Source organism: Pseudochaenichthys georgianus, chromosome 9 (genome assembly GCF_902827115.2).
Source record: "Pseudochaenichthys georgianus chromosome 9, fPseGeo1.2, whole genome shotgun sequence".
In the NCBI taxonomy this organism is placed as follows: Eukaryota; Metazoa; Chordata; class Actinopteri; order Perciformes; family Channichthyidae; genus Pseudochaenichthys; species Pseudochaenichthys georgianus.
In genome coordinates this window covers 29639767-29662400 of record NC_047511.1, presented here as the reverse complement: position 1 = coordinate 29662400, position 22634 = coordinate 29639767, and the positions used below count along the sequence as shown (strand labels likewise).

The following is a 22634-nucleotide window of genomic DNA, read 5'->3' as shown; positions in this document are numbered from 1 at the left end:
TCAGAAAAAACAACTGTTAGTGCATGAATGAATGAGTGTTTGAGTCATAACCCAAATAAATGTATCCTTACACATCTCAGTGACCACATGTCTATTGCCTCAGAAATAGGGAGGCCCAACACTTCTGGCGACCTATGGGAATTTTAAATTCATCAATGCCAGACTTTTACATGTTACTTGCTTTTAAAAAAAAGAAGCCAAATGGCATTGTTGCTCTTGAAATAATACCAAACTGTTTTTAAATATGATTGAGCTGAGCTGTTACCGGCCTCTGAAAATCAATTTAGAGTGGTTCTTTTTAATGGTCACATTCAAAGTCAGCCATCTTCAGCCTTCAGACAATATTTTCCTTTCGTAACTTTGGGTGTAACAAATGATTCCAATGTAACCTCTGTTCATTGTACCTATAGAAGGAAACAAGTACACTTTTAAAGGGCTTGATTTATGAAAGACTTTGCAGGAATTCTTAATATCTACATAGCTTTTATTTTTTAATGCTTAATGTCTTTCATTTTTTTTTTTTGTAAAGCACTTTGAATTACCCTGCGTCGAAAAGTGCTATATAAATAAACTTGCCTTGCCTTGCCTTACATAATTCCCAGTAAACATTTTTTATGTATTTACATTTAAATGTTTGCATTTGTATTGAACAGAGTAGCATTATAACAAAGAAACCTTAAAGCCCATGTCAGTATGTCATTGGGCTTACAGTGAAAGATTAACATCAAAACATTTAGGGCAGGGGTATGCTGTAGGATTTCCACCCCGTGTAGTGAGTTTTTCTGGGTAAATGAGTGCATTTTCGACTTCTGATCAATTTGCTGGGAGAAATGTTTCAAAACATGGAAACTTCGTCTGAAAAGAATGATTCATGTTGTGTTATCCAATAATACACACAAATTCAACTGTATATTTTATGTGAGTCTTTATTTGGTTGGGCACGTTGAAAATATCACAGAGCTACCATGCTAGCATGTCGTACCTGGATGACGACACTGCACCGCGCCCATAGGGCTTAATACTATTGGCTATTTCACAGTAACACACACAATTACACCACAACCCTTTTTGGAAGCAATGGGTTGACTGCTATTGATTCAACAGACCTTTTAGGATTATTCTGCCTCTATAGCTGGAAGGTCTGTTCTATCTGAACAATATATATAATTTATTACACGGCTTAGTTGTATACTCGATTCTGATTGGTCAATTCAGAACATGTGAGAGGTTGTTAATACAGTAGTACATACACTGTCAAGGACTATAATGACCGTTGCTAAGGAGGATCAAGGGAGATAACTCCATGAAATAATTTCAATTAATATTGGGAGTCAAGTCGTTGGTAGACTGCAATTGATTCAACAGACCTTAGAGGATTATTCTGTCTCTATAGCTAGAAGGTCTGTTCCTATCTGAACCTTATTATATATATATATTATAAGTTATTACACGGCTTAGTTCTATAGAAGAAATAAGATAATTTTTAAGTCATTAAAATAATTTCAATTAATATTGTGAGTCAAGTTGTGCACATTATCATTTACGTAACCCAAACACCTGTGCTCACCTTATGTCTGTTTTTCTCCTTGTTTAATTGAGCAGATCAGTTAATAACTGCATTTTTCCAGTTATGGTTTGGCGTAATGCAATAAGCCTATTAAGGAGGGGGAGAGAGCATCCCTGAGAGAGACGGGAGGTTTGTCATCCTGAAATTCAATGTAAATGAACCTCATGGCATTGAGGTAGCACAGGGAGACCACATCTCCCCTTTTTAGAATCAATGGGTAGACTGCCATTGATTCAACAGACCTTAGAGGATTATTCTGCATCTATAGCTGGAAGGTCTGTTCCTATCTGAACCTTATTATGTATATAGTTATTACACGGCTTAGTTGTATACTCGATACTGATTGGTCAATTCAGAACATGTGCCAGGTTGTTAACAGACTGCTGTCAAGGACTGTAATGGCCGTTGCTAAGGAGGATCAAGGGTCAAGTCGTGCACATGATCCCTTACTCATCTCCCCTTTTTAGAATCAATGGGTAGACTGCCATTGATTCAACAGACCTTAGAGGATTATTCTGCCTCTATAGCTCGAAGGTCTGTTCCTATCTGCACCTTATTATATATATATATCAGTTATTACACGGTTTAGTTGTTGACTCGATTCTGATTGGTCAATTCAGAACATGTGACAGGTTGTTAATACAGTAGTAGAGACCGCTATCAAGGACTGTAAGGACTGTTGCGAAGGAGGATCAAGGGAGAGAAAGGAAAATAGGTTACAAGACGGAGCGCTGGACGTCAGTTAAATGAACTGAAGAAGGCTGACAGGAAGTCAACACTAACAGGAACACGGTATGGGCTCTGGAGTGTTTAAGGACTTGTTAGTGGATCAGAAACTGTGAACAGACTTGGACAGTGCTGCCTTAAGTTGTTGTTGTCGCAGTTCCAGCCGTTGGTGCGCCGTGGAACAGAGTTCTTTTTTTCTTAGCGGAAGAAATACGATCGTTTTTAAGTCATTAAAATAATTTCAATTAATATTGGGAGTCAAGTCGTGCACATTATCATTTACGTGACACCACATCTCCCCTTTTTAGAATCAATGGGTGGACTGCCATTGATTCAACAAACCTTAGAGGATTATTCTGCCTCTATAGCTGGAAGGTCTGTTCCTATCTGAACCTTATTATATATATATATATATATCGGGCTCCGTGATCACCCTGTCGGTGGTTTTTTCCCCCATAATGACCGCCGTGCTGCACATTATTCCTTTACTCAACACCACATCTCCCCTTTTTAGAATCAATGGGTAGACTGCCATTGATTCAACAGACCTTAGAGGATTATTCTGCATCTATAGCTGGAAGGTCTGTTCCTAACTGAACCGTATATAGTTATTACACGGCTTAGTTGTATACTCGATTCTGATTGGTCAATTCAGAACATGTGCCAGGTTGTTAACAGACTGCTGTCAAGGACTGTAATGGCCGTTGCTAAGGAAGATCAAGGGTCAAGTCGTGCACATTATCGCTTACTCATCTCCCCTATTTAGAATCAATGGGTAGACTGCCATTGATTCATCCGACCTTAGAGGATTATTCTGCCTCTATAGCTGGAAGGTCTGTTCCTATCTGAACCTGAGATAATCAAATAACATTTGACCTTTATGAGCTATTATGTAACCTTAGGATATGTCTGTGTCGATACACCATGCTAATGGCTCACATGGAACTGTAAACGATTTTCCTTCTGATGAACAACACTTTTCTCTCCTAATAAACTCTCTAAATTGTAACTTCAATTGTATAAGACAACCTAGTATTTCCTGCAGCACTCTGCTCTTGAACCCATCTTCTGATGAGGAGTCCATGGGGGTGAGATGACGGTGAGTTGGTCTGATTTCCCATTGGTCCCTCTATGATGCAGAGCTACAGTACAGCTTCACTGTTGGGAAGAGCAGGATCCAGCAAGGTCGGTAATGTTGGCACCATCGTGCAAAGCCTTCTCCCCATGAGAACTTGAGCTGGACTGTACCCGTTCTGTAGTTGGGTGGCTCTCCATAACCTGTATAATTTTTTTTCCATTTATCCCTGACGTAACACCACATCTCCCCTTTTTAGAATCAATGGGTAGACTGCCATTGATTCAACAGACCTTAGAGGATTATTCTGCCTCTATAGCTCAAAAGTCTGTTCCTATCTGCACCTTATTATATATATATCAGTTATTACACGGCTTAGTTGTTGACTCGATTCTGATTGGTCAATTCAGAACATGTGACAGGTTGTTAATACAGTAGTAGAGACCGCTATCAAGGACTGTAAGGACCGTTGCTAAGGAGGATCAAGGGAGAGAAAGGAAAATAGGTTACAAGACGGAGCGCTGGACGTCAGTTAAATGAACTGAAGAAGGCTGACAGGAAGTCAACACTAACAGGAACACGGTATGGGCTCTGGAGTGTTTAAGGACTTGTTAGTGGATCAGAAACTGTGAACAGACTTGGACAGTGCTGCCTTAAGTTGTTGTTGTCGCAGTTCCAGCCGTTGGTGCGCCGTGGAACAGAGTTCTTTTTTTCTTAGCGGAAGAAATACGATCGTTTTTAAGTGATTAAAATAATTTCAATTAATATTGGGAGTCAAGTCGTGCACATTATCATTTACGTGACACCACATCTCCCCTTTTTAGAATCAATGGGTGGACTGCCATTGATTCAACAGACCTTAGAGGATTATTCTGCCTCTATAGCTGGAAGGTCTGTTCCTATCTGAACCTTATTATATATATATATCGGGCTCCGTGATCACCCTGTCGGTGGTTTTTTCCCCCATAATGACCGCCGTGCTGCACATTATTCCTTTACTCAACACCACATCTCCCCTTTTTAGAATCAATGGGTAGACTGCCATTGATTCAACAGACCTTAGAGGATTATTCTGCATCTATAGCTGGAAGGTCTGTTCCTATCTGAACCGTATATAGTTATTACACGGCTTAGTTGTATACTCGATTCTGATTGGTCAATTCAGAACATGTGCCAGGTTGTTAACAGACTGCTGTCAAGGACTGTAATGGCCGTTGCTAAGGAGGATCAAGGGTCAAGGCGTGCACATTATCCCTTACTCATCTCCCCTATTTAGAATCAATGGGTAGACTGCCATTGATTCATCCGACCTTAGAGGATTATTCTGCCTCTATAGCTGGAAGGTCTGTTCCTATCTGAACCTGAGATAATCAAATAACATTTGACCTTTATGAGCCATTATGTAACCTTAGGATATGTCTGTGTCAATACACCATGCTAATGGCTCACATGGAACTGTAAACGATTTTCCTTCTGATGAACAACACTTTTCTCTCCTAATAAACAATCTAAATTGTAACGTCAATTGTATAAGACAACCTAGTATTTCCTGCAGCACTCTGCTCTTGAGCCCATCTTCTGATGAGGAGTCCATGGGGGTGAGATGACGGTGAGTTGGTCTGATTTCTCATTGGTCCCTCTATGATGCAGAGCTACAGTACAGCTTCACTGTTGGGAAGAGCAGGATCCAGCAAGGTCGGTAATGTTGGCACCATCGTGCAAAGCCTTCTCCCCATGAGAACTTGAGCTGGACTGTACCCGTTCTGTAGTTGGGTGACTCTCCATAACCTGTATACATTTTTTTTTCATTTATCCCTGACATAACACCACATCTCCCCTTTTTAGAATCAATGGGTAGACTGCCATTGATTCAACAGACCTTAGAGGATTATTCTGCATCTATAGCTGGAAGGTCTGTTCCTATCTGCACCTTATTATATATATATATCAGTTATTACACGGCTTAGGTGTTGACTCGATTCTGATTGGTCAATTCAGAACATGTGAGAGGATGTTAATACAGTAGTAGAGACCGCTATCAAGGACTGTAAGGACTGTTGCTAAGGAGGATCAAGGGAGAGAAAGGAAAATAGGTTACAAGACGGAGCGCTGGACGTCAGTTAAATTAACTGAAGAAGGCTGACAGGAAGTCAACACTAACAGGAACACGGTATGGGCTCTGGAGTGTTTAAGGACTTGTTAGTGGATCAGAAACTGTGAACAGACTTGGACAGTGCTGCCTTAAGTTGTTGTTGTCGCAGTTCCAGCCGTTGGTGCGCCGTGGAACAGAGTTCCTTTTTTTCTTAGCGGAAGAAATACGATCGTTTTTAAGTCATTAAAATAATTTCAATTAATATTGGGAGTCAAGTTGTGCACATTATCATTTACGTGACACCACATCTCCCCTTTTTAGAATCAATGGGTGGACTGCCATTGATTCAACAAACCTTAGAGGATTATTCTGCCTCTATAGCTGGAAGGTCTGTTCCTATCTGAACCTTATTATATATATATATATATATATATATATATCGGGCTCCGTGTTCACCCTGTCTGTGGTTTTTTCCCCCATAATGACCGCCGTGCTGCACATTATTCCTTTACTCAACACCACATCTCCCCTTTTTAGAATCAATGGGTAGACTGCCATTGATTCAACAGACCTTAGAGGATTATTCTGCATCTATAGCTGGAAGGTCTGTTCCTATCTGAGAGCAGGATCCAGCCAGGTCGGTGATGTTGGCACCATCATGCGAAGCCTTCTCCCCATGAGAAGTTGAGCTGGACTGTACGCGTTCTGTAGTTGGGTGGCTCTACATAACCTGTATATCTTTTTGCATTTATTTTAATAATTATTTATTTGATGTGGGGAAACCAGAACATCTGGAGGAAACCCATACGTCGGGGCAGGGAGAAAATGAATGTCTGTGGACACATTTCTACGACTTATTTTGATAGAGCAAGTCAAAGAGGAGCTTCTTTCTTAAAAACGTCTGATAAGGGTTATACGACTCCCCTTTTCACTCGCTGAAAACATTTGAGCTTCTTTGGTAAACATGCCCACGTTGTGTCGTCATCGCCCTGATTAGTAGGTATGATTGCAGCTGCAGCACCATCGTTGGAATTAGTTGAAATTGGCCGTGCGTCTGCATTACTGGCATTTCCAGTTTTGGAGACTACGCCACTCGCATCAGTTGACTTCATGTCAGTTTTATTGAGAGGAACATCTGATGCCTCTGAATGATCCAGGGTGCAAATATTCATCAACCTACTAGCTTCTTTTAAAAAAGAGCTGCAGCCCAGGTCCTCTGACTTCTCTAGATTTGAATTGTCGGCAATCAAAGTCTTGGGTGTGATTAGAGGATCTTGACAGAAAACATTCGGCTGTGTGTCTGCATTACTGGAGCTTTCAGTTTCTGAGACTTCTTCAATCGCGTCAGTTGACTTCATGAAATTATTGACAGGAACATCTGATGCATCAGAATGGTTCTGGGTGCAGATGTTCATCATTGAAACAGTTTCTGGTAAATAAGAGCTGCAGCCCAGGTCCTCTTTCAGGTGACCCATTGTTACAAAGCTGTGAGTCAGGGCTTGCTCGGGCGTGATTCGCGAGTTACCATCCAAGTCAAGTAACTGTTTAAGCAGTTGTAAAAATGCCATCCTGTCCTCATACTCAACTTTGTCATTTTTCTTTGAGTGCTTTTCTACTGCTGCATCCAAACTTTTGAGCTTGTCAAAAGGTCTCTTTATAATTGTGCTCGAGACATCGCTTGACTTCTTGTACTCCCGTGGCGTCTTCAGTCTCCATCTTGTATGGTTGAATTTGTTTACCATTTTGAAACACTCTGAGCTCTTCTTCCCAGCATTTAGCAGGTGGTCTCCTGGCTGACCGATCAGACGGCAAATGGCTTTCATCACTTGGTATGACGTTATTCCACAGAAGAGCCTGTTACCAAGATACATTTCTCCTAAAACACATCCCAGTGACCACATGTCGATGGCCTCAGAAATGGGGAGGCCCAAGTAAACCTCTGGTGATCGGTACGGACCAGCTTGCATTCTAGTTCCTACTTTTGCTTCGGAAGCTGGGATGGACAAGCCAAAGTCGATCAATTTAATCCTTAAAGGCTGAATCCGTTGGTCCACAAGCATGATGTTGTCTAATTTAAGGTCTGAATGAATGATGCCAATGCTCTTCAGGGCCTCAAATGCAACAAGTAGCTGCTGTGAGATGGGGCGGATCTCATTAAGCGATAATGGCTTGTCTCTCTGTACAATAAAGTTGAAAATGTTCTTGTCCAGCTTTTCAAATGCAAGGCAAGGAGAGTCTGTGAATATGAATTGTTCAATAAATCTTACCAAGTTGTTCTTCTCTGGGTCAAGTTTCCTGACCTTTTCTAACATTCTAACTTCAGTAACATAATGTTTTATGTCTTTGTGAATCTTAATGGCTATAGTCTTGGATGATTTTATGTTGCGACATTTTGCAACTTTGCCAAAACTACCTTCTCCAATAAAATCCAAAATTAGGTAGTTTGCAGAACCGCTGGACAGTATGTCATCCTTTTTCACCTGGATTTGTTGACTCATTTTTGCTGTAAAATGTTGCAAATGCTCTCTGAGTTGAGTCAAAGTGGATTCCTAAATCTTCTGAATGTTAATCACATTTGCAAGATTTTTGAAAATGGAATGTGACATCACGATTACATCATTCTGTTCAAAAGATGAGAGCAAACAGCATTCTAAATGTAATTGAATGACAAAATCATGATGGCATCATAATGATGACATCACCATGAGAACAAAGAACATGTTTTACTTATTTTTTACGTTAAAATAAAGATGTTGGGGATAGTGGTGGTCTAATGGATAGTGAGGTGGGGTGAAGATCGGAAGGTTGCGAGTTAAAAAAAAAAGCATCAGCTAAATGAAACGTAATGTAATGTTGCAATCATAACTCTGTTTTTTTCAATGTAAACTTAAAATAAAGGTTATTCACTTCCAAATCCTCAGCTTGATCATATCACTTTTGGTTTCCGTCATGTTTACTTTGCAGAATAAGTGTAAAGGCTTCTTCTCTTCTGTATCCGAGCCATGATTCATTTAAAAATTAAATAAACACTGTCACAAAATCTGCTTTTTGTCTTTGCACGAAGGGGCTGTTTTTCTTTAAACTGTGTACCTCAGGATACTTCAATCCTTCCATCAGCAAAAGCATCTTATTTCACTCCACACAACGCATAGGATAAATGATTCAATCAAAACTCTTTTGTTTATGCCTAAAGAATTTAACCAAACGGATGTAGTTCCTATGGAAACAGAAGCTAGCACATAAATGACAGATTTCAATGTTGTTTATTTTTAACAAAACCAAATAAACTTTTTTTAATTTATTTTTTACTGAATGTTAACATTTCTGAATGAATTAATAATAACATAAATATATTTGAATCATCCAGAAAGCTTAATGAAAGTGAATGTACTGTAGGTGTCTTTAAGGAATTCAAAAAAAGTTTTTTTAAATGAATGTGTCAATCTGTTATTATGCTATTTTGTGCGAGATCAGTCGATTTAACCATGAGAAAAAGGATTACAGAGGTTATGAGTTCAATCATTAGTATTGCCCTCGAAGGATGTTGCAAAAATTGAAATGGCCCTTGATAGGAAAGACTCCAGCCCAAGTTGTGTATGAGCAACTTTGCATTTTCAACACATGTAATCTTGTGGGAGACGACAGTGAAGTATTCACAGTTTTGGGTCAAAGCAAGAGCAGTAATGTACAGTATGCGTACAGTATGTAACAAAACTCAAATGAATTCATGAAAATACAAATAAGATACAGGTTAACATGTACTTGTTAAGTGAATGTTTGATCATGTAGGAATATAATGTGTGTGTGTGTGTTTCACAATTCAAACTATTTAAATGAATTGTGGTGTTGAGTATTGGAGCAGATAACCTTATAATACCAAATATAAGGTTATACCAAATAACTACAAGCTGTCTTTAGGCCTTTTTGTGCAATGTACTCTCTGTTTATCCACACTTGTGTCCTCTTTTGCAACAACGTTCTCAATACATATATTTTAGAGAAGTCCAGTCCACTCTGTATCATCATGATTGCTTTGCAACAAGAACATTTACAAAAACAGAAAGACTGAACATGTTAATATCAGCGGGAACAGTAAAGTACAAAGATTTCACTTTTCTATTGAGTCCATTAGGAAGGGTCTATGGGCTGCTGTATTTCCTTCAATGCGCTTGTCAAACCGATACTTGAACTTCCAATTTTCAGTGAATCTGACTAATGAAAATGTGTTTTGTGAGAGAAACATTTAGTATATAAACATCAAATATTTGAGGATTTAAAAAGCAGTAGATTTTACGAATTGTGATCAATCTTCTTGGAGTTGTTGAAAAATGTACAGTCAAAAGTTTCTAACATTACTTATGGTGGTGTTAAGTATTTCAAACCAGGAAGTAAACACAGGTTCCTGCAAGGCAACTTCACCTATCTTTCTAAGTATTTTGTTGTTATTCTTATCTGCTTTTGACTATTTCCAAATGTGCAAATTACCTCCGAAAACCAGTGGAAGAAAGACAATTTAACTCTAAGGGGCAAACATTGTATTAAACTTTATAGATGATATGATTCTGCAAATTAAGTACCACAACTGTTTTCCCTTTAATTACATTTTCAGTGCTTGACAGAGGTTTGTAATACAAATTAAAGTTCAAATACAACTTAACTTAGGACATCTGGCATTATGGAGTGAAGTAATGATATCGTTTTAAAGGCATTTTAGATATGATAGCTGTATCACTAAAACACTTAAAATAAAACATATTGAAAGAGTGCCAGTTTATGGATACAGGAAACATGTTACACATTTATGATTGGAAATCAAAATTATAGCAATACTTCAAAATCATGTGATTGAATTTCAAATCTTCAGGATGAAAGCAGAGGGAAAAAGAGCAGTTTATGGAAAGTTATTTTTCCCAAACTCAGCCCTGCAGTTCTACATAACCCTGTCCTCAATATGTACGCTGCTCTTAAACATACTGCAGGAAATGTGAACAGCAGCGAAGGTTTAAAACAATGTGTGTCAGCAAGTCAACACCAGCTGGAGTCTGCACTCTCTTAAAAGGAAAATCCTGTTTAAATACAACTCACATGTGCTCCCTCAGAGTAATGATGTGAACATTGACAAGTCACTCTCGACACGTCGAAACAGCCCTTTGTGCTTCAAATAATTAAACAAATCCAATTATCAATTTCATTTTTGCTAGTACAATATTATTTCTTATGATGTAAAAAGATGGTATTTTCACCTTTGCTTTATGTAACACTAGAAATGTGTCCGGGTGGTTTCTGCTCAGCGGGTTGAATAAAGTGTGTGAATTGTTTAAACAAGGATTTTCCTTTGAAGTAGCAGGGACAGTGTAAATAAGCACTTTACAACAGCAGCCAGGCACACAAGTTACTGATTACTGCAACTCTACAACAAGTGATCATCGACACTGATAGGTTGAAACAGTCAAGCTTCAAAACCTTTCCTTCGATTAGCAGAACCACATTAACAGTTTAAGCTTTTAGTGAAATATGTGATGAGTCCGCCCCCTTACATTATCCTGTTAGGCCACGCTGTTGGTTAGTAGTTACTGTAAGATTTACCTTAAGCCGACTGAGTGGGAATTGGAGATTAAATTAGCTTGTTGAAGTGGTTGTTGCCCACCCACAATCAATCATCCTGGTATGAAATTTCACCAGCAAGCTTAAATATCTGAAAACGGGATCTATGTGGGAGGTCACATTTCCTGCCAAAGTGGCTGTTAGATGCCAATCCAAAGCCAAATATGGCCGAAAACACTCGAAATTGTGGCACAATGTAATGTTGTTTAATCCTAGTCACATGTATACAAGGCATTACAACGCACATGGATTTCAAGATATGAATCTGATTTGACAACATTGTGAAATCAATAGAAAGTGTGTTCGGATCACAATTCACTCATGATGTTCTTTTAGTTTCCTGTAATGATGTCATATTAGTTACGTTTTTAAAGCCGTTCCCAGGGCTTCTTACAGCACAGAATAACAAAGAGGGACCACCGAGCCAAAACCAAACAATCCTGCAGCTGCACAACAGGACTTTATCAGCTACACTAGCTTCACGTCTCATAAAAACACAGACTTTGTATGGGACTTCAGAGGCACAGCTTATTTAATAAGGCAATATGTACACATGATCTGTATCTTCTCCTATGTTGTCATCTTATAAATAATGTCTAAAATAATACTGTACATTTTAATTAAATGGTAGTAATCAAGAAGAAATATAAAAGCACCTGTGAATGGGACTGACATACTACGTTTCTATCAGGGTGTAGGTCCATGTGTTTAAAGGTGATGGCATATCAGATTATAACATCACATCTTTAAGATTTTATACCAAATCTGAGACAAAGCAACATTTAACCTGACTACCTTGTTCTAGCACTACTTGTTAAATAAAACACACTAAAGGTGGTTGGTGGTGGAGTGTTAAGGATCACAAGATGTGCGAAACACTAAGAGATCTCAAAGTTGACAAATACTTGTGGTGACACTGTGTCATACAGTTAAATATAAAGAAGAATCAATGGGTGATGTGATTACACCTATATGACAAGTGCTATGTTCCTGAAGCCAGTTAAAAACTATTGAAATTAGCCCTGTGGATTGGATTCAGTCTGCAGTTTTTCATATAAAAGTAAATTAAATAACCAGCTGCTTTAAGTGCTGGCATACCAATCAATGTATTGTTGGATAATAATACTCCTCTTTATGCCGTTATGAAGCTGAGCAATGTTTCTTTGCTGAAAAACTGGCAAAACATAACATTTACATTCTCCTCTTAAAAAAAGGAAACAAAAACAAACATGTAAATAACATATTTTTTTCTTCCAAAAATGAATTAGCCATTAGACATACAATACAATTACATAGATACATATTTGCAATACTGCACATTCAATCTGCCAAAAAGGTAATGATTACAAAGCCAACAAAGATGCTGCGATATATATATATATATATATATATAGAGAGATGTATGTACAATGATTATAGCGTTCATAATTGCACTATGCCTCAATACATGTAAATTACAGGCTTACTTTCTAGGGAATTGTTACAAAAAATACTTTAAGTAGCTTGGGAATGAAATAATTGCAAATCAGAAAGAAGAAGGGCTTACTTTGGTACAAACTGATCATCAACACTGTGCCCTTTTACATAGAAATTAGCTAAATGTATTCTTCACTGCTATTGACTTACAACAGTCAGGACAGCCGGGTTGTGATAAGTGTAATAAAGACAAAGCTAAAGCGTGACAGGATGGTATATATGCTAGGAGAAGGGGTTTGCAGTGGGTTGTGATTGGACAGCTCGAGCAGGGGTGAGGGGGGGGCTGTACTATTGACTGTGTTGAATATTAATTGGAGGAATCAGTCGATCGATCAATAAGGGACAAGTCTGCGTTCATTAACACTTCCTGTTCCCGTCCTCAACACTAATCATTTCATCTGAGTAGTAAACATCACAAAGTGGAGTCTAGTTCTTGAATAGTTTTGGCATTGGCAATAAATATGCAGATCACCGTAATAAAAAGCGTTAATGTGGCACAGTTTAACATAATCATTTAACAACGTAGTCACATAAATAATCACGTCCATCTGTGTAGAACAGGCGTGCTCAGAAGTTTTTTTTAAAAGCCTGTCACTGTCAAGACTTGGGCTATTTCCCCTTTTAATGTACTCATTGGATGGTACCAAAGTCAATGCAATGTATTAGAAACAATAACGATATGAGTCTATCAATACCAAATCAATATAGCATTTTTTTTAAATCACAGTTTATGCCAATTTCTTGAGAGACTTGCCAATCAGTCCTATGCAGGAAAATAAAAGCTGTCAATTATAGATCTAAGGTAAACGGCCGGAACGAAGCTTCTGAATGAACCAATGGGAAAGTTACATTGGAAAGGAAAGGAATGAAAAACCTTTTTTCTTCTTCTTGGCTATAAAAAGGCAGGAGGCAGGGAGCGCATTGCATTTGCTCCAGCTCTGATGTATCAAACTGACAGAAAAAAAAATTGCCAAACCTTGAATGCACAAAGTAGTTTCTTTCTTTAGGCCAAAAATCGAAAAACAAAAATTCACAATGCGCAAAGCCTAGAAATGAGGATCCTTGCTGTTAACATTCAACAGCATATCCCCGCAAACCATTATACTTTAAATGCATTGCCCTCCTCCTGCTCCATATATTTAATCAACTCCTTAAATAGCAAAATAACATTTACTTTCCTAACTCTTGAGGACCAAGAGATCAACAAATGGCAAATAAATTATTATTATTATGCAACCATTCGATTTCTCAGATTTTCTTTTGTGTGTGTATATGATCTATGTTTTCACAGATTGCCTCAGTCAGTGTGTGGGGGGTTCTCCCGCTGACAGCCCCCTCCCCTCTACACCAGGTTGTACTCCTTCAGGTTGAGCTGCAGGATGGTGTCTTTGACGGCGGCAAAGACGAAGCGGATGTTCTCTGTGTCCGTGGCACAGGTGAAGTGTGAGTAGATGATTTTATCGCCGTCTGGATTCAGGTCCACAAACATCTTGAGGATAAACTCCCGTCCTGCTTGGGCATCCCTCGCGGGACCTGCAGAGGTGAAGACATGCTCCATGAATGCATTTCACTACAGAAGGTAAGGTAAAAATTGTTCTGATAGGATATGTCTTAGGATGCTAAGACATGTGTATATTCTCCATTCCTGTTCGTGCATCTCCTAATCGTTGTAACCAGCCTGCTCTCGTCTATCCCACATGCTCCACTGACATCCAACATCTAGTTACAGGTGGCCTGTGGAACTGCCAGTCAGCTGTTCCTAAGGTTGACTTCATTTCTGGCTACGCTTCCCTGCAGTCTCTGGATTTCCTTGCTCTCACTGAGACCTGGATTACTCCATCCAACACATCCACCCCAGCAGCTCTCTCCACAGCATATTCCTTCTCCCATACACCCAGACCCACTGGCAGAGGAGGTGGCACTGGTCTCCTGCTCTCTCCCACATGGAGCTTTTCCCTCTTCGAGCTACCTAACTTCACTCCTTCCTCCTTTGAATTCCATGCCGTCACAGTAACCCATCCTATACAAGTAACCATTGTTGTTCTCTACCGTCCACCAGGCGCCTTGGGGGACTTCTTGGAGGAATTAGATAATCTCCTCTCACACATCCCTGAAACTGGCCCTCCCGCTGTACTTCTCAGAGACTTCAACCTCCAGACAGAGAAGATATCTGAATTAATATTTATTTTAACCGCCTTTGCTTTCTCACTGTCTCCATCCCCACCAACTCATAAAGCTAGCAATGTCCTTGATCTCATATTCTCAAGGAACTGCACTACTTCTAACCTCTCTGTAAATCTGTAAACCCGCTTCACACCTCTGATCGCTTTTTCATAACATTCTCTCTACCCTTTTCCAAACATAACAAACTAATCTCTTCTAATTCTGCACCTGTCCGCCGTAAGCTTTGTTCCCTCTCCCCCTCTACTCTTACCTCAGGTGCTCTCAGCCCTCCCTTCATCTGACTCTTTCCAACTTCTGCCTCCAAACTCTGCTGCAGAAACTCTCCTCTCTACTCTCTCATCCTCTCTGGACTCTCTCTGTCCTCTCACATCTCGGCAGGCTCGTCAGTCCCCTCCTGCTCCCTGGCTAAATGACGCACTGCGTGCTAATAGAACCGTCCTTCGGGCAGCAGAGCGGAAACGGTGGAAATCCAAACACCATGATGACCTCCTAACCTATCAGGCTCTCCTCTCCTCTTTCTCTTCTTCAATCTCTCAGGCAAAAAGCACTTTCTCTATCTTCTCCACCCTCCTTGACCCCCCCAGAGCCCCTTCCCCCTCCTCCCTTCTTCCAAGCGACTTTGTTAACTACTTTGAAAAAAAGGTTGATGATATTCGCTCTTCATTTTCCGACTCACCTTTACTCACCGCTGGGTCACCAGACCCTCCTTTCACCCACACACTGACCTCCTTTTCCCCGCTCTCTCCAAGTGAGGTTCTTACCCTCTGGAACTCTCTCCCCCCCGAAATCCGCAGCGCCCCAACCCTGGACATTTTCAAAAAAGCCCTCAAAACGCACCTTTTTAATAAGGCTTTCCCCACTAGTTAGTTTAATAGGTTTATTTTTCCACTACTTCCCCCCCCATACCCGACTTGTAAAGCGACCTTGGGTTTCCTGAAAGGCGCTATAAAAATATTATATATTATTATTATTATTATTATTATTACCTCTGCCCGCCCTACCACCTGTCCTCTGGACCCTATCCCCTCAAACCTCCTTCAGACTATCGCTCCTGATATTCTACCGTTTCTCACCCATCTCATCAATACTTCTCTAACTTCTGGTCACTTTCCAAACAGTCTCAAGAAGGCAAGAGTAAACCCTCTCCTAAAGAGACCCCCTCTCAACCCGTCCGATGTTAAAAACGACAGGCCTGTCTCTCTCCTCCCATTCCTGTCTAAAACACTTGAACTGCTCTCCTTGCTGTCTCTGAGGAACTGCACACTGCTAAAGCAGCCTCCCTCTCCTCTGTCATCATCCTTCTGGACCTGTCTGCTGCATTCAACACGGCGAACCATCAGATCCTCCTTCACACTCTCCAAGAACTTGGAGTTTCAGGCTCTGCACTTTCCCTCCTCACCTCCTACCTCAAAGACCACACCTACAGGATAACTTGGAGAGGGTCCGAGTCCGACCCTTGTCAATTATCTACAGGGGTCCCTCAGGGCTCTTTCCTCGGTCCCCTCCGCTTCTCTCTGTACACAAACTCGCTCGGATCTGTCATTAGCCCGCATGGTTTTTCATACCATTGCTACACTGACGACACTCAATTAATTTAGTCTTTTCCCCGTTCTGAAACCCAGGTTGTCGCACGCATCTCTGCTTGTCTAGCAGACATCTCTCAGTGGATGTCTGCTCACCACCTCAAGCTCAACCTTGACAAGACTGAACTGCTTTTTCTTCCGGAAAAAGAGTGTCCCACTCTTGACCTAACAATCAACATCGGCCCCTCTGTTGTTTCCCCGACTCAGACTGCAAGGAATCTGGGTGTGACCCTAGATAACAACCTGTCCTTCACTGCCAATATTGCTGCAACAACCCGCTGCTGCAGATTAGGGTTGCATATTGTTGACTTTTTTACGATACCGATACCGATACTCAACCGATACTCAACCGATACATATCGTGATACTTTCATGTTGCATAGGGGAACAATGTAATCATCCTGCAATTACTCCCATGAAGCACTTTATGATAATAGCCGCGTTCACACCGCAGTACTTTTCCCACTTTAGTTCCGATATAGTTCCGAAATGTCGCGTTCACACCAAAAAGAGCCGGAACTAAAATTATCAGAACCTTTTGTACCCCCTTTTCCGTCCCTGCTAGAGAGCAGGTACTTTCGTGGGAGAAAAAGGTTCCTATGTCTGATTGGCTGGGCGGAATGCAAACCACGCCCCGTAAAACAAAAAGTGTTGTGAAGCCGCCATTTTATTATCCTCGCATTAGCATTATTAGCATTAGCCCAGCGCACAAACGCAGAGAGACTAAGTTATGGCAACACAAAAGAAAACATGGGAGCGGTGGAGATGAGGAGGTGTCGGCGTTCTGTCGATTTACTCGGAAGGCTTCAGTGGAAGCTGCTGGGAGTCCCAGCAGCTTCTACTGAAGCCAGTCCCCAACTCCGGGGACTTCGGGTGGCAGTATATTCTGTGAAGTTGTTTTGCAGGCCGCAAACAACTGCAGGCCGCCAGTAAACCCAAAGCAGAAGAAGAAGAAGTGACGTCAGCGGCTTCATTTGCCTAATCCTTCCCCAGGAACTTATTCCGGTGTGAACGCGATCTGTACTTAGTTCATGAGAACTAAAGAGTTCTGATTAACTAAGTTCTCATGGACCTTTGTGGGAAAAGTACTGCGGTGTGAATGCGCCTATAGTTAACATGTCAAATGAATATTAAATTAAATTGTGGAACTTGGACCTTTTAGTACTGAACAAACAATGAAAAACACGTTATCTATGAAGAAAACAGATTCTGCAATATCATTTATATCAACCATCAGGCAACCATAGTACATCTTGTCAATGGAAAAAGAAAATAGCACCAGTATAATCAATATTCAACCTGAGATTCGACTGACCAGAGAACACATAAAGGATCATGAGATCTCGGCATTGCACATAAAACAAATAGCATCATTCAAATCAACATTTGCCTGATGAAAGAAAACAAATCCCACCACAGTTCAGTTTTGTGCATTCATCTTCAAGAAGATGAGCATATCTGCTCTCTGGATGCAAACGGGCCCTTTCACAGCGTAGGATATCACCTGCTGAACTGAACACTCTCTCGTTTGGCACGCTGCTTCCCTGAACACAAAGGTACTTGGTTGCCATACGAGACAGCATTGGTTGGAGGTTGGATGTGTTGCCACCTCTCCCAGAAATAAACTTCTTGCAGTGGTTACAGACCCCACCATTCAGACTGGCAGTCATATGCAGCCACACTTTAGATTTTCTAAAGTGATTCGTTTGCGGAGTTTCACTGCGAAATTTACATCGTAATTCTGACGGTTTGGGCACGAGTTTAAGGATATTACGCCTCACTTTTAGTTATTTCGGTAATACCGGGAAACGGTATGCACCCCTACTGCAGATACACTCTTTACAACATCAGGAGGATACGTCCCCTCCTGACCCAGAAAACGACGCAGCTTCTGGTCCAGGTTCTCGTCATCTCATGCCTAGACTACTGCAACTCCCTCCTGGCTGGTCTACCTGCATGTGCCATCCGACCTCTGCAGCTCATCCAGAATGCAGCGGCTCGTCTGGTCTTCAACCTTCCTAAATTCTCCCACACCACACCGCTCCTCTGCTCACTTCACTGGCTTCCAGTAACTGCTAGAATCCACTTCAAGACACTGGTACTTGCGTACCATGCTGTGAATGGTTCTGGCCTTTCCTACATCCAGGACATGGTTAAACCATACACCCCAGCACGTGCACTCCGCTCTGCATCGGCCAAACGGCTTGCTGCACCCTCGCTGCGAAGGGGACCCAAGTTCCCATCAGCAAAAACACGTTGGTTTACTATCCTGGCTCCAAAATGGTGGAATGAGCTCCCCATTGACATCAGGACAGCAGAAAGCTTACACATCTTCCGGCACAGACTGAAAACTCATCTCTTTCGACTCCACTTTGAGCAATAAAATGAAAAAACAAAACAAAAAACTAAATAAAAAGCACTTATATACTAACAAAGGACTGGCTTATCTAAAGCCAGTTGAGTAGCACTTAGAATGGTTTGGCTCTACGAAACCTAATGTACTTATATGATTCTGTTTTCTTCAAGTCTTCTTGGTCGAATGCACTTATTGTAAGTCGCTTTGGATAAAAGCGTCAGCTAAATGAAATGTAATGTAATATGATTATTTTGCAGGCTGGTGCATTTCAATCTAAAGTGAAGCAAGCGTTGGAACTACATAGTAACACATTGTTTGAAAATTTACTTTTAGCCAGTAGTTTAATTTTTTTCATTGCAATCCAAACATCTCATTTCTACTCTGGAGATGTAGATATTTACATTTGTATTTACATGTATTTAAAAAAAACTGCTTTTTTGTTAACAAAAAATGAACCCTGGTGCATCCATGTTGATGGGGATTAGAAGTTGATTGTTCCTTTGAGAGAAAAATAACGTTTAACTTAATTTGATCCTTTGTAAATAGGGTGATACTGTACAAAATTAAATGTAATGTCTATCTGTAAGGAAGGAATTATTAAACTTGGGCACCTTGTTAATTAACAAATATATCATTAATATATCAAACACTGCATAATATATCAGGAAGAATTCTGTCAGGAGACATTTCAAGCAATTCTTGACAGATACTGATAAGCTGACCGATACATCATGCAGCCTCAAAATCTAACACTCTTAATAGTGGTCTTTAGGTGTTATTTCTGCCAGCATAATGCAGTATTACTGACTAGGCGATACTAATGTATACAAACAAAATCATTGACAAGACAAGACTTGAAAAAACACCATCAGCATGGTCAAATATGATTCTTAAAAATTGTATTTTACACACGCTGAATCGACACAATTGGACAACTTAATAACTAGTATATATTTTGCACATGCATTATTGCTTTTATTCTCCCTATGGAGTAACACATGTCAGTAAATGTGAATATTGGTGTTTTAATAGCAGTGCATTTCTGAAATCAACTTTTATTTATCTATTTAGTTTTTATGAATCATATGAATTTTTAATTAGCAAGATCTTTCTAGTTCAAGTGCGCAAACTAGCAGCTAAGAGGAGCTTCCTGCTTGTTTTAGAGGTTTGATAGGTTTGGGCTGGACTGAGTGGACACCATGCTGCTGTCACTCACCGTCATACTCTGGGAAGTAGTCGACCAGATGGGAGTACATGATCTTCTCCTCCAAAAGGTCCTTCTTGTTGAGGAAGAGAATGACTGAGGAGTTTTGGAACCAGGGGTACGTGACTATTGTCCTGAACAGAGCTTTACTCTCCTCCATCCGGTTCTACAGAGAGAGAGTGGATGTGTGTGTAAGGAGAGAGAAAGAGGGGAGGAGAAAATACAAAGAGATAGAGAGAGAGAGAGCGAGAGATAATTATTTAATTAAAACAACAGTCTTTCATACTCATTAAGGACAGATTTTAATAATCGTTCACCGCACCAGAGGGAGAGCAGGAACGCTGAGGTGCCTTTAAGAGTTTAATTTCGCTCTTGCACTTTAATTCTGTGTCTAATTGAACTAAACAACCATTCTGAAAGCAAGCCTTGGATATCAAATTGCCGGTACATTCGAGTATTAAGAATATCTCCAGTATATTATACAAACTAATGTTAAGACACGCAGGAGGACATGCAGCTGATGTCTTCTTTTTCATCACTTTACAGGGCTTGCAGTAACAAAGGGAGAAAAACACATGGGCGCAAAAACAGAGACACTCACATAATGAACGCACAGCTGCTCATTAATACACAAACTGACACACATGCTATATCCTCTTAAGAAGGTGATTTGGCCCGAGGCGGTATTCAAAACAGCTGGCTGATCATTTACAAATGCTTTCCAAGGGAAAAAAGGTGGAGGGCAGCCAGGCCGGAGGAGAATCTGATTTCCCTTGTTTTAAATAAGGAGTAGCTTTTCATCACCAGAGGAACTCAACTTCCACATCACATGCAATACTAAAGTGATTTAATAGATGTTTTTGAAAAGGTGAAATTAAGATCCCCAAAACAAAACATTTTAGCTCAGAGTTTTACATTTTAAATTGTGAAATGTGTGTGTGTGTGTGTTTTCATTATTCACCTCATTGTCTGATTCCACCAACACCTGGTCGTACTCGCTGAGTGCCACCAGGAACATGATGGAGGTGACGTTCTCAAAGCAGTGGATCCACTTCCTCCTCTCCGACCTCTGACCTCCCACATCCACCATCCTGCCATGGCAGCAACGCCCAGGACAGAGAAAACACTATGAGCAAAATGCTTGCTAATCTGTTTGATTCTCTTCCCAACACAATTTTAAGGAAAGATATTTGCCTAACAAACAAAACAAAAGTGATTCAAATGTGATGACTATTGATCCTAGGGTGTGAGTCAAAGCAGAATATCAGCATTGTGAGTACGAGTACTACTTCTGATATTACATAAGTGGGGAATTTGCTGTAATATATACTGAAGAATCAAAAGCTCAGCCCGGTGCTATTACAAAGCTTTAAGTTGGCTGTATTGGTGTAATTGATATTTTACGAGCTTATAAGATTAAGATAAGATGTACTTTATTGATCGCAATTTGGGAAATGTTTGCGTTGCAGCAGCATAAAAGACAAGGCATTGCACATAAGAGAAATTAAAAGGGTAGAAGTAAACAATTATAAAATGTAAACATCTCAAAATAGAGATAAAACAGCGTTATTGTGCTTATATATCAATTTGTTTATGTCAATACAATTAAATCAGGTATATTTAGTTGGGTAAAAAGAATGCTATTTTCCTTTTAAATGTAAAAGTTTGGGAATGTTATATTTTTTGGATTAGTGAAAGCATTAATCTAACTTGAACAGTTGTACTGATAAACATATGTTGTTGTTGTTGTTGTTGTTGTTGTTAAGCTTTGTACACAAGGGCCATATATTATTTCTGATTCTGAATACATCTCCTGACTGACCTGAATATGACACTCTGCAGGTCAAACGGGTATTCAATGATTCCCGTGGTTGGGACTCGAACCCTCAACACATCCTGCTGGGTGGGGAGGTAGGACGGCAGCGCAATCCGGTCCAACGCGTTCAGGTAACTATGGTCACAGAGTAAGGAAATTAATCATTTATTTATCATCACGGAAACCCTCCAGAATATATGTTTCTTGTACACATTTTTGTAACTTATTTTTTAATATACTGTATATATTTTTCAATATTAAATTGTATCTTTCAATTTTAAATTATCTTAATTTGTTTATGTATGCACCAACAAGGCACATTTCTTGCACGTGAAACCTAATTAGATATTGATCCTGATAACTGTAGTGGTTGCTGGGAAGTTTTGTATTTCAGATTTATCTTATTTCAAAAAGTCTGCTGTGAGATATTTTATTAGCCTCAGTTTGTTCGGTCTATACTCACTATTTACTGGAGTCTGAGAGTTGGTATTCCCTCCTTCGATCGTAGCACTCCTGGATGCCTGGGTCATTCCATAAGCTTTTGATTGCATCTATGTAGGGATTCTCGAACATGCTGATCTTTTCTACATCCACCTCTTTCACAAGGTTGGCATGGCCCTGGAGGAAAAAGAACAAAGACAAAAACTGACATGACTTTCTGAGACACACATCTTTACTTAACAACACCAAACTAAAGGTCATTCTTTATTTACCAAAACTTAAATCTTTTCTGATAGTCTAAAAACAGTGCCTATCAAAAACAATCAAGTTTTGTAGTCCTAATTATCCCTGGTTTATTTTCTCACTCACTCACATAACCTGGAATAACTCTACACCCCCAGGCTCAGCCTAGATCTCAAATCTGAGGCCCAAATCCCACCGGGGCAATTAAGTGAAACGTGTTTCCGCCCCAGATTCCCATTTAATTCTCCTGTGTCCCATGACGGTAGA

At 40.1% G+C, this 22634-nt stretch overlaps 1 protein-coding gene across 1 annotated transcript in view; it reads right to left on the bottom strand.

Moving 5' to 3' along the window:
* Positions 1-10029: 10029 nt before the first annotated feature.
* LOC117452051 (guanine nucleotide-binding protein G(q) subunit alpha) overlaps positions 10030-22634 on the bottom strand; it is a 28900-nt gene continuing 16295 nt past the window's right edge. Inside the window, exons 3-7 of the mRNA XM_034090478.2 lie at positions 22147-22301; positions 21690-21818; positions 20829-20958; positions 19880-20033; positions 10030-14073 (exon numbers count right to left, since the gene is read on the bottom strand). Of these exons, the coding sequence (XP_033946369.1) occupies positions 13883-14073; positions 19880-20033; positions 20829-20958; positions 21690-21818; positions 22147-22301 (759 nt within the window). The 3' untranslated portion in view covers positions 10030-13882. The remainder of the gene's footprint in view (positions 14074-19879; positions 20034-20828; positions 20959-21689; positions 21819-22146; positions 22302-22634) is intronic.